This window comes from Choloepus didactylus, chromosome 3 (genome assembly GCF_015220235.1).
Source record: "Choloepus didactylus isolate mChoDid1 chromosome 3, mChoDid1.pri, whole genome shotgun sequence".
NCBI lineage: Eukaryota > Metazoa > Chordata > Mammalia > Pilosa > Megalonychidae > Choloepus > Choloepus didactylus.
Window position 1 is genome coordinate 6,373,973 of NC_051309.1, and position 11,887 is coordinate 6,385,859.

The 11,887-nt window shown below is 48.9% G+C and overlaps 1 protein-coding gene and 1 non-coding gene across 2 annotated transcripts; one reads left to right on the plus strand and one right to left on the minus strand.

Moving 5' to 3' along the window:
• Window positions 1–9,659: 9,659 nt before the first annotated feature.
• BLOC1S4 (biogenesis of lysosomal organelles complex 1 subunit 4) lies at window positions 9,660–11,365 on the minus strand. The gene has a single exon (XM_037828883.1). It carries the CDS (start codon window positions 11,330–11,332, stop codon window positions 10,676–10,678), a length of 657 nt encoding a protein of 218 aa, XP_037684811.1. The 5' UTR covers window positions 11,333–11,365; the 3' UTR covers window positions 9,660–10,675.
• A 169-nt stretch (window positions 11,366–11,534) lies between these two features.
• Window positions 11,535–11,644, plus strand: LOC119530697. The gene has a single exon (XR_005216089.1). It is a non-coding gene; the product is annotated as a U6 spliceosomal RNA (small nuclear RNA).
• Window positions 11,645–11,887: the final 243 nt, after the last annotated feature.

An 11,887-nucleotide genomic window follows, 5' to 3' on the forward strand; every position in this document is an offset into this window, starting at 1 on the left:
TTCAAGTTTGACCGAGTAACCAGGAGGGATCAGTGGGGAGCTGCACTGTAAGATTAAGATGTGTGCAGGATTTCTCACTTTCTTGGCCGAGCCAGTTAACAGTAGGGAGTTTGTACCCTGTAGGGGTCCATTTTAAGGTAAGGTAATGATTAGGAACAGGAGGCTTCCAATTAGTGGTTAGTGTTTCACACCCCCAGTATGCACAGTAGTACTCGTTGGGGGAATTACAGTACGATTTTCCAGGATTTGAGGATGGGCACATGTAATATTGGGCCTAGGGATCACTTACCTTTTGAGTGCAGGTTTCTTCGACTCTGGAGACAAAGGTGGCGAAAAGCTTACTCGGCTCCTGGAAGAGCTTGGTAAATTTGTTAGGTCGACGGGCAGAGCAGTTGGCAAACGCGCGTAAGGCGATGCCTCTGAGGATAGGCCAAAAGGTGGCAGGTGCATTAATATAAGCAGATGCATTTAGAAATGCTCCAGTGCCCAAATAGGCTTCGGGGGGATGATAGACTCCAATGGCTGCATCTTGCTCACTTTGCTTAGCTGCTTCTGCCTGGAAGTGAGCACGCCAGTCAACAAACTGACCGGGGTTAAAAATTGAACGGGCAAGCGAGGCCCAGTCTTGGGGGAGGCAATAGTTCATGGCGAGATCCTGTAGTATTTGGGAAGCATATGGGCTACCTAACCCATCCTCCTTGACGGCCCTGCGAAGCTGCTTGATAGTATCTAAGTCAATGGGATACCAGTCATGCGGTCTCTGTGGGGTGGGGGCAAGGTTAAGAGGAAAACAGCGAAAAGCACGAGAGAAAGGAGGACACGCTTGCAGAGGACTTGGCGCGGGAGTGGGGGTAGGGGGAGCGTTGCCCCAAGGGTTGCCTTGAGGTGCAGAAGGCAGCCAGGGGTTGTTAGTCGGCAGGGTGGAAGGAGCGGCGGCAGCTGCCGGTAGCGGCTCCGAAGGGGAGCTCGCCGGAGGGGGAGGCGGGAGTGGGAGGCCCCAAGCGTCGCAAGATGGCGGCGCGGTGGGCGTGGCTAAGACACAAGATGGTGGATCAGCCCCGCCCTGTGAAAGGGTGGGGTTCAAGGCATAAGATGGTGGACTAGCTCCGCCCTGTGGAAGGGCGGGGTAAAGCGTATGCGGTTTCCGGCCCAGCTTAGGGCTGATGTCATCGCCGGAGCATTTCCTCCCCTCGATGGAAGAAGGAGGAGGAAGTTCGCCATCTTGGCGTGGCGCAGTGTTATTTTGCTTTTTGGGAGTCACCTCGAGCGTGTTGTTAATCTGCTCGACTAAGGACTCCGTGTCCGAGTCATGATTTGAATTAGTATCGCTATCTGAGTCTGTTGGCTGGGTTGATAGGGCCTCTTTGGATTTAACGGGGCCTCGATCTGGGGGGAGGGAGCCTTGAAGGCAGGAGCGGATGGTTATCAAGGTGGGGAGCAAGCCAGGAGGGAAGCGCTTGCTCTCATGTTCCATGGCGTTAGTGACTCGATCAATAAGACGATCATAAGTAACAGGGTCCCAAAGATGGCAAGTGGTGAGCCATGGGTTAAAGGGCAGCAGGAGATCCCAGTATATCTGCAGCTGCCGGACAGACACTTTACAGCGATGCGTGTCTAGGAGACCCGCTAGAGCACGAACTTGAGGTGCCTGACATGTAGATATACGATTACCCATAGCTGAGGGGAGAGGAGGGGGAGTTGTTCCCGAGCCGGGCCGGCCCGGCTGGCGGGGAGGAGGAGGAGGAGTTGTTTACCGAGCAGAGAGAATGAGATAAACTGTGGCTGCAAGGCCGAAGGAGACGGCGAGAGCAGAAAGCAGTGCCCTTTGGCAACGGGAGCAGTCAGGGGGGGCAGTTGCAAAGAGGCACACGGCACCAAATGAGGAAATAAAGATACAAAGAACTACAGCAAAGTAATGGAGGGGAAGAGGGAGAGTGTTAGGAGGAACGGGGGTCATAGAAGTGCGCATACAAGAGGACGAAGAGAGCGTGGGGGAAGGGAAGAGTTCCTACTGGATGAAGAGAGCGTGGGGGAAGGGAGGAGCGGCTTCGGAGCAAGGAACCTCACACGGCTCCGGAAGCGGCGAGGGAGAGGCGGCCCTTACCTTGCAGGCGAGGAAATGGGAAGCTGGAGAGGCGTCCGGGTGAGCGGGTGACCTGCCAAACTGTCGTGTGGAGACGTTCCTCACACGGGGCACCAGTTGCGGTCGGGGTTACTGCTTCTAGGGGGAGTGGCGGCCGGTAGCCGAGCCCTCAGCTCTCGGGGCTGCTTAAAGGGTACCGGCGGCGGGGGCTCTTTCCCGGAGGCGAGGGCGAGGCGGAGGACGTGGCCAGGGTCCTCGGCGAGAGGCGTGCAAGGTGTGGAGGGCGGCGATAAGGACAAAAACACTCTTCATCCAGTAGGAGTATGCGCCAAAGAGATTTATTCAGGGGTGATTACAGGTTATATAGGCTGGTAAGAGGGGCAGGGCTGGAAAGGAGGTGAAGTAGCCTAAAATGGCAATACTGAAGGAAGAGGGGCTAGGATTGGTTCTGAGAGGACGCAGGAGCCATTGCAGCGGGCGGGGGTTGTTCTGGCCACGGTGCATGCGCGCTGGCGGTGGCAGGAGTGGCCTTGGCACAAGGGAGTATGTGGGTAAGATAAGGAAGTGGGGAAAGGGCAGTTGGGAGAAAGGCGGTTTCCTCCGGCAAGCCTCCCCTGCCAGTGGCATTTTGGGTGAGGAAAAGGGAGCTGCCTTGACCTCGCTCCTCAGGCTCGGGGGGGCTGCAGAGGGCACTCACGCCCGTACCTACTACCCTCCCCAGGGGGTGATCAGGTCCCCTGGCCCAGGCCTGGTAAGTCGAGGCACAAGCTCAGTCCCCGCACACTTTGAACCTCGGAATGTGACTTTCTTTGGAAATAGGGTCTTTGCAGACATAACCGGTTAAATCCAATAAATCCAGCGACTGGTGTCCCTATAACAAAGCAGAAGGCATGTGACAATGGAGGTGGAGACTGGAGTGACGCAGCTACGAGCCGAGGGGCACCACGGGTAGCTGGCAGCCACCAAAGCTGGGGGACAGCCCCTCCCTCCAGGCCTCCAGAAGGACCCACCCTGCCAACCTTGATTTCGGACCGGTGGCCAGAGCTGTGAGAGCACAGACTCCTGGGGTTTGAAGCCACCTGATCTGTGGGACTTTGTGACAGCGGCCATGGGAGACTCACACAGGAGACGGGCTTTGACTGGGATCACGGAGGGGACACCACTCGGGGGGTGGTATCGAGCCACCTGGTCTATGTGCTGAGCCCCCATCCCCTGCCAGACGTGCAGCCCATCAGCCCTGGGTTACAGTGCTCCTACCCTGCCTCCAAGCTGACCGCCAGGGCCGGCCGGCCTGTGGTTCTGACCTCCGGCCCCCGGGGACCACTGAGGACAGGTGGGTGTCCTTTCCTGGAGACAGGAGCTGCACAGCTGGTTTCAGCAGGTCCGTTCCTGCTCCTGCAGCGCCCCTGGTGGGGAAGCGGCTGTCGGAACCCCCATGAGAAGCCCCCCGGATACGCCTACAGCTAGAGGGGCCTCCTCCCTCCTGCCGAGGGCCAGGGCCTGGCAGGCCAGACGGGATCCCCTCTGATGAGGAGGATTGTGGAGAAGAATCTTCCATTCTAAAATAAACGCGTTTCCTTCTCTATTGCTGAAACTAACAATTCAGGTCACTGCTATGATTTGAATTGTGTCCCTCAAAGATACGTTGGAGTCCGAATCCCTGGTCCTGCAAATGTGACCTTTTTTTTGCAGTTTAATGGACTTTTAAAAAAATTTTTTGTTCTATCACCACACATACAACCTACCATTTCCCCTTTTAACCACATTCAGATATATGTATTTCAGTGGTAACAGGGTATTTGAAGATGTAATTAATTGAAATGAGGTCATACTAGGGTGGAGTGGGCCCTAATCCCATATGGTTGCATATCTTTATGAAGGGAAGAGGAGACACAGACAGACAGACAGACAGAGAAGACAGCCGTGCAAACACAGAGGCAGAGACTGGAGTGATGCGGCCACAAGCCAAGGAGCGCTGAGGACTGCTGGAACCCATCCAAAGTGGGAAGAGCCAGGAAGAAGCCCCCACTCAGGGTTCAGAGGGAGCCCAGCCCAGCCCACACCTGCATTTTGGACTTCTACCTTCAGAGCGGAGATGAGATGTTTCCGTTGCCTTGAGCCCTCAGTTCGTGGTCCTTTGTTACAGCAGCCCTAGGAAACCAAGGCAGTCCCTTTGAAAGGGACTTTGAGACAGACAATTTTTACCTTTCACAGGTAAGAGTCTCCTTAGAAAGGGAGTCCTAAGGGTTCCATGTCACTATCCCGGGGATGCAGTTGAGAACGAGGTCCCCTTCAGCCCAGAGGAAGGCTTGACCATAGTTAACAAGCTCAGGCACTGACTCTTGGGTTGGCTGAGGTTGGGGTCTGATGAGCCGCCCACTGGCCCGATGATCTCTTGAGCGAAGAAACCAGGTCTTCTTTTCTTTGTGCCCTCAGCCCTCCCATGGTGCCTTTTCCCAGCAAGCATTTGTTTGATTGAATAACTGCATTTGCCTTTCTGTCCGTCTCCCACTCCTGAGGGGGTGCCTGGCTTTTGTCTGGTCATTCACTCAGCAGACATCTGGGTGTGCCAAGCACGGTGCTGCCTTCTGAGAGCACAGCCCAGGTGGAGCAGGCCCGACAGGCCCAGGCTGCCTGGAGGTGGGCGAGCCAGACAGTGCTAAATAATTACACAAACCCAGAGTAGGAATTCTGCTAAGCACTGGGAAGGAAGAGACCGTGCACAAGGCCTCTTCCAGGATCGAGCAGGCCCAAGAGCCTGGAGTGGAGGGGAGAGGGGCCCACAGCGAGGTCAGACAGGAGGGCAGGAGCCAGACCATGTGGGGCCTGGCAGGCCACGGGTCAGAACTCAGGTCTTACTATAAGGTACCAAGAAGCCAGAGGGTTTTAGGTAAAGCCTTTTTAAAGGCCCCGCTAGGTGCTGTGTACTTGTGGAGAGCAGCTTGGGGGGGTTGGTGAACAGACCACTTAAGGGCTGTTGAGTGGTCCAGGTGAGAAGTGACAGTGGCTTGGACGGTGGGAAGCAAGTGGGGATGGACAGAAGGCGGTGCATTTGGGCTATGTTTTGGGGTGGTAGCTACAGAAGGTATTGATGAATTGGATATTAGCTCATATTCTTAAAAGCAGATCATTCTCTGCCACAAGTCTTTAGAAGATATGCTGAGGGAGTCTATAAGGGGAAGTTTCTGGTGCAGAAAGTGGTGGTGGCAGGACAGCATGAGCCGAGCTGGGCTCTGCTTGTTTAGGGGCTTGTTAGTCCCACTCTCGGGGAGAGCTGGTAACTTGGACCCACGCCTCTGTGCCCTTGGCTTCCAGAACCCATCTTTCTCCTTATTCACTTTGGGCCACAAGAAAAATTCCTTAGGAACAAATGCCTTTATTCTCCCTACCCTGCCCCCTTGTGTCAGCTGTTTAGCTGAGTTAATTAGAACATTAAATTCCAGACTATTAGTTTTTTCCTCTCGGTATGTCCTCACTGTTGCAAGAATCCTTCCTTACCACCTGAACACAAAGTTCCAGATACATGTCATCATCCATTTAGCCTCAGTACACATCAAGATGTTCATTGACATTTCAGTCTGAATCCGTCTCCTCCAAACCACCCCCAATCCATTTTACCATAGCATGTGTTTTTCTCTGATTTTGCTTCCCCTATTATCTGAACTCCTACCTGCTGTCTCTTTTAGGAATTCCCGGCCCTTATCTTCAATTGTTAGAGATTTGCTCTAGTTTTTTTGTTTTAATATATTCTTTCTTTCCATTCCTGGGACTTAAGGCAGAAGGGAGAGGATACACAATTGTATTTTGTCTACCATCTTGATCTAACCCTCCTTTTGCAGATATTTGACCATATAAATTAGCTAGTTCCTGCAGTTCTTGCTGGCTGTAACTCTTGTCTATTTGGATTCTTTTTGTCACCACTGAGGCCACCAGAAGTTGAAACTGTTCATGACCATCGGACCCACACATTGGGATTAGGAAAACCATTAGGTTTCTTCTAAAGAAGCAGTTCTGTGGCATGGCTAGAGCCATCTCTTTCCAATTGTCCAGAACACTTTTTCCAGATGGAGACCTTAACTGGTCCCAGATCGCACATGAGATTGGCAAAGCTGTGAGTTTGAGTGGTATGTTAATGGATTAATTAATTAATCAAGCCCCAGATTCAGCCTCCAAGTTTGGTTTATCCATCTCAGCCCAGGGCCTACAAGGGGGGACAGAGAAATTTTAAATCTAGACATTAGAAGTGTCATCCCTGTTCCTCATCACCTTTGGCAGAAGCAGCCTGGGCTGACGTCAGGGTGGGTGCCCCTTCTGAAGGCTTGGGCACTGCTTGGCTCTGCCTCCATCAAACAGCTGCCTCCTTCTCTGACTCTCTCCCCATCTGTCTCTCCCTATGAGGACTCCAGTCATACTGGGTGAGGGCCCACCCTGAGCCAGTTTGTTCTCATCTTAACTAATAACATTTTCAAAGGCCCTGTTTCCAAATGAGGTCACACCATCCGGATGGGGGGTTGGGACTTGCACATGTTTTTGTGGGGAATGCAATTCAACCCATAACCAACCCTCTGAGGTAGACGGGGTTATATTTATAAATAACTCACTTTAGAACTCAGGGATCAGTGAACTACAGCCCGTGAACTAGCCACCTGTTTTATACATAAAGTTTTATTGGCACATTGCCATGCCTATTTGTTTACAAATTGTCTATGGCTGCTTTCAGGCTACAAGGGCGGAGTTCAGGAGCTGCAAAAGGGATATGACCAGCAATTCTAAAATACCTACCATTTGACCTTTTAAAAAGTTAGCCGCAAAGGGGGAAGTGAAATGAAACAAAATAAAGCTTCAGTGGCTGAGAGATTTCAAATGGAGTCAAGAGGTCACTCTGGAGGGCACTCTAATAATGTGCTATATAGATGTCCCTTTTTAGTTTTTAGTGTACTGGAATAGCTAGAGGGAAGTATCTAAAACTGTAGAACTGCAACCCAGTAGCCTCAATTCTTGAAGACGATTGCATAACTATGTAGCTTACATGGTGTGACTGTGTAATTGTGAAAACCTTGTGGCACACACTCCCTTTATCCTTTGTATGGACAGATGAGTAGAAAAATGGGGACAAAAACTAGATGAAAAATAGGGTAGGATGTGGTGGATGGAATGCTTTGGGTGTTCTTTTTTTACTTTTATTTTTATTCTTTTTATTCTTTTTTACGGAAAATGTTCAAAAGTTGATTGAGGTAATGAATGCACAACTATATGATGATACTGTGAACAGTTGATTGTACACCGTGGATGATTATATGGTATGTGAATGTGCCAGTTTGTATATATTATGTCCCCCAGAAAAAGCCATGTTCTTTGATGTAGTCTTGTGGGGACACATTGATTAATCTTTTTGATTAGGGTGTGACTTTTGGATTGGATATTTCCGTGGAGATATGACCCACCCCACTTGATGACTCTGATTGAATGTTTCCATGGAGGTGTGGTCCCACCCATTCAGCATGGGCCTTGAATAGTTCACTGGAATCTCAAAAAGGGGCTCACAAACAGAAGGACCTCGGAGGAGCTGCAGCTGAGACAGACATTTTGAAGACAGCAGTTGGAAGCTGACGCAGACATTTTGGAGAATGCCGTTTTGAAACGCAACGTGAGAGCAAGCAGATGCCAGCCACGTGCCTTCCCAGCTAACAGAGGTTTTCTGGATGCCAATGGCCTTTCTCCAGTGAAGGCACCTGATTGTAGATGCCTTACCTTGGACACTTTATGGCCTTCAGACTGTAACTTTGTAACCAAATAAACCCCCTTTATAAAAGCCAATCCATTTCTGGTGTTTTGCAAAATGGCAGCATTAGCAAACCAGAACAGTGAATATTTCTCAATAAAACTGAATTAAATAATAAAAAAAAAAGAAGTTACCCAACCCCTGCCCTAGAGCATAGGTTAGCAGGAGGCTCACAGGGGGATGATGCCAACATTCAGTGCTCTTACACCTATGCTGGACCCGCCTCCCACATGTGGTCCAAGACTCACATTCCTAGAAGTTCTGGGTTGGAGGCAAAGAAACCATGAGGTATCTACAGCTCATCTGTGCCCAATTTTATGGGGTGCACAGACTGATTCCTGGAGGCCAGAGGCTGCCTCTAGACTGAGGGGATGGCCTGGGACCCTGCTGAAAACTCAAGGGGTGTTATGCTCTTAGTGTGAGAGCAAAGAGCAAGCTCACTGACTCCGATGTGATTGGTGGGGCCAACGTCAGCAGCCCTCCAAAGCTTCAGGAGACCACATCCCACCCTGCTTACACTTCCAGAAAGCAGGGGAGCTCCAGATCCCACTAGCAGAAATGGTCTGCAAAGGTGGTCTGCAGAGGTGACCCAGGATGACAACTAAGCCTCCCCCGAAAACTCCAGGGGTGGGACCCCTCCCCACTAATTTGTGATCATTTAGGAAGAGGGTGGGCCAAGGAGCAGTTTTCCATGGTCCAAAAGGGCCCTGATGACCCTCCAGCCTGGTTGTGGGGGGCAGAGGAGGGGGAAGCCGGGAAGACGTCTGAAGGCGGCAGTGCCAAGGACAGGGGGAGGTACTTGGCTCCCCACCTCTACTGAGACAGACCAATGACCTTCAGTTATTATCTGTCACATACACTATGCAATCTACTTCAAGTCCACATTCCAAACCAGAACGCCTTGCACAGATCTCCATTTAGAAATCTCAGGAAGAACAATGACTAAGAGAATTTCAGAACCCAAAGTCTATTAAAGTGTACATATAATCCTATAATTTTTCATCTAAGCCAGAGCTTTTTTTTTGAGGTAATGCCAAAAAAAATTTTATTTGCTTAATGTTAAAAACTGTTAAGCTATTAACTGTACAATATATTAACTATTAATTTCACTTTACAATAATATTTTCTCATCAATTGTAACAAAAGTATCACACTAATGTAAAATGTTAAAAAGGGGGGTGGGTATATGGGAGCTCTGTATTTTTGGCATGATCTTTCTGTAAACCTGCAACTTCTCTAATAAAAATAAATAAAGATTTTTTTTCAAAAAGCTGTTAAGCTGAATTTCACTCTCTTACTGGGTATCATACTTCTAATTTTCTCAACCAAATTCCTTTATCATAGATAATGAAAGTATCTACATTCCTAATTAATAAAGTTTTACTTTATAGCACCCGTTAACTTATGCTTTCTAGAATTTAGGATTTCTGTTACGCAGATGAAATCTCAGCTTTAACATTACCCTAAGGCTTTTTATAATTTACCCTAATTGCTTACATACTCTTTAATATTAACCCCAAGTTAAAAATCCATTTCAGCAACACAGATGTTATGTAAGAATGACATTTTCCTATTTAGTGACTACATCATAGGAATGTATTGATTACTTACAGCAGTACCCAGTAGTTGCCAAATATTGAATGTAGGTTACTTGTTCTTTCAGCTTCTAATTCAGGAGTCCCTTAACTTGTGAACTATGAACCACCTGAATAAAAAAATGTAAACGTGTGACTTAGAGGGTCTATAAAGCTAAGGTCTAGATTGTACTACCAGATTTTACATAACACACAGCCAAAAGGAGAATATGTCTATTCTTCCATCAACCTCAAGATCTATGATGACACACAAAAACAACCTAAAGTATATACATCATTAGAGTCTGCTATTTAGGAAGCCACCTTCTAAAACAGATTAAGATCAAAATCAAAGCCAGATTTTGAAAGGCATCTCAAAGGGAGGTTTAAGTCTTCCGTGTTGTCAGGGTTAAAGAACAAAATACTAATACCAGGCATTCATGCAAATGATTTTACACATTTTGAGGGAAAAGAAGATGTTGCAAGACAGTAACTAAAGTTTGTTGGTCCTATTAGCCTTTTAAAGGAGGTGCTTCTCAAACCACTTTTCTTTGTCTCCATTTTAAAATCATGAGCAACCTATCTATTTTCAAACAAAAAGGAAATTTAATATAAAGTCCTTTTCTGAAGGAATGCTTTTCCAATAAAATTTAAAATTTTTATTACTATCTAAGTTATAAATATTAATAAAACCACAGAAAGACATGTTTGCTATATACAAACTACCACTGTGAGGTTACACTTTCAAAATTCAGAATCAGTTGCAATAAATCAACATATTTTCTCAAAAATTGTATCATTTCCTCCAGCTTACAATCCATGATATGGAAAGTTTAATGTGATTTTGAAAAATTTACCATCTTCCTATAAGCAAGCTATAGAAAACTGTTATCACTGACTAATAACAAAGTTCAGTAGTTTAAAGATTACATAAATATACAAATATTTCGAAAAGACAATACTGTTAATCGAGTTGTAATATCCAAAAAATAACAGTTCTGCCAGAGTTCACACGTAATTTCACTCATTTTGCTTCTCCAATCTCCCACCAAGCAGCTTTTAGAATAGGAATGGAAAACAGAAAAATCAAACATTCTACGTGTAATCGTGAGAACACTGAAAGTCTGCACGAAACAAGGTAAAAATGTCCACACGCCCAAACCATCCGCGTATATTATTAGGCTCTCAAGATAAGAATCTCAATGTTCTCTTAAAGTAGTCAGTCGTCTCGCGGACTCAGATCTGAGGTCTTTCACTGCAACAAGGGAAGTGGTCTTCAGTCCGAAAAAGGATGGGCGGCTCATACGCGGTCTGCTGCTGCCTCGTGGAAGACGACTTGTTAAAGAAGGAGGGCACGCTAATTGCCTGCAAGAATTTTTTAAACGTGTGGGGGAAAGTCCCCAGTTCGGCTTCTGCCTTTGCGACTTGCTCCTCCATCCGCGCCACGCTGCCCGCGATCATCCTCACGAAGGCCTCCAGTTTGTCGATCTTGCTGTAAATCTGCCTCATCTCGGTGGCTTTCGCATAAATGCGGGGCACACCCTCGCTGACGACGTGGGAGGAGTCGCCGCGAATCATATCCAACATGCTCACGAATTCGTCCACCTTGGTGAGCAGGTCCTCCAGACTCGAGTCCAAGGCCTCCACCTCGGGCCGGCCCTCGGCGCCCGCTCCCGGCAGCAGGCAGGCGGCGTAGCCCGCGGCCGCGCGGCGTAGCAGGAGCAGGTCGCGGCCGGGCGCGCCGTCCTCAGGGCCCTCGTCCTCCCACGGCACCGAGGCGCTGCTGTGGCTCTGAGACACGTTGCCGCTGTCGCCGCTCCACGCCGCTCCCTGGAGCTCGGGCTCATCCGCGGGCCCCTCCCGGGGCCCGCCACCCAGGACGCCACCTTCCATAACCCGCGGCAGCCCGGGCCCGCACAACCCCGACTTCCGGCGCGCCCGCGCTGACGCGGCCGCGCCCACCTTTTCTTCCGGCTTCCGGCGCGCGGACGCTCACGCCCGCTCGCCCGCCTCTGCGTCAGGCCTCGAGCGCCCTCACGCGGTCGAGTTCCTGCTGGAGCCCTAAACTAAGGGCCTTTTGAAAAATGAAGATATAGTGCTGCTTTTAAGGCATATATTTACTAAAGTTGAAACGATGTAGAGAATATTATTGAGGCCCCTGCGAAAGGATGACACCCCCAAATTCGTGAAGCATTCTACATTTTAAAATATGAACTAACTGTAATGAGCAAACTCTGGGAATTAAAGCTGAGAGCATAGGTTATGAGGAGATAGAGGGCAGAGATTGGGAAATGATGCTTAAGAAGTACTGAATATTTATTAAGGCGGACGGTAAATGTTCGAAAAGGGATAGCACAATACTGTGTGATGGTAGCACCATACTTTAAGTGTAATTAAGTCTATGCTTTGTCTTTGAAGTCTTTAGCGTTCTGGTGCCACAAGCCAACA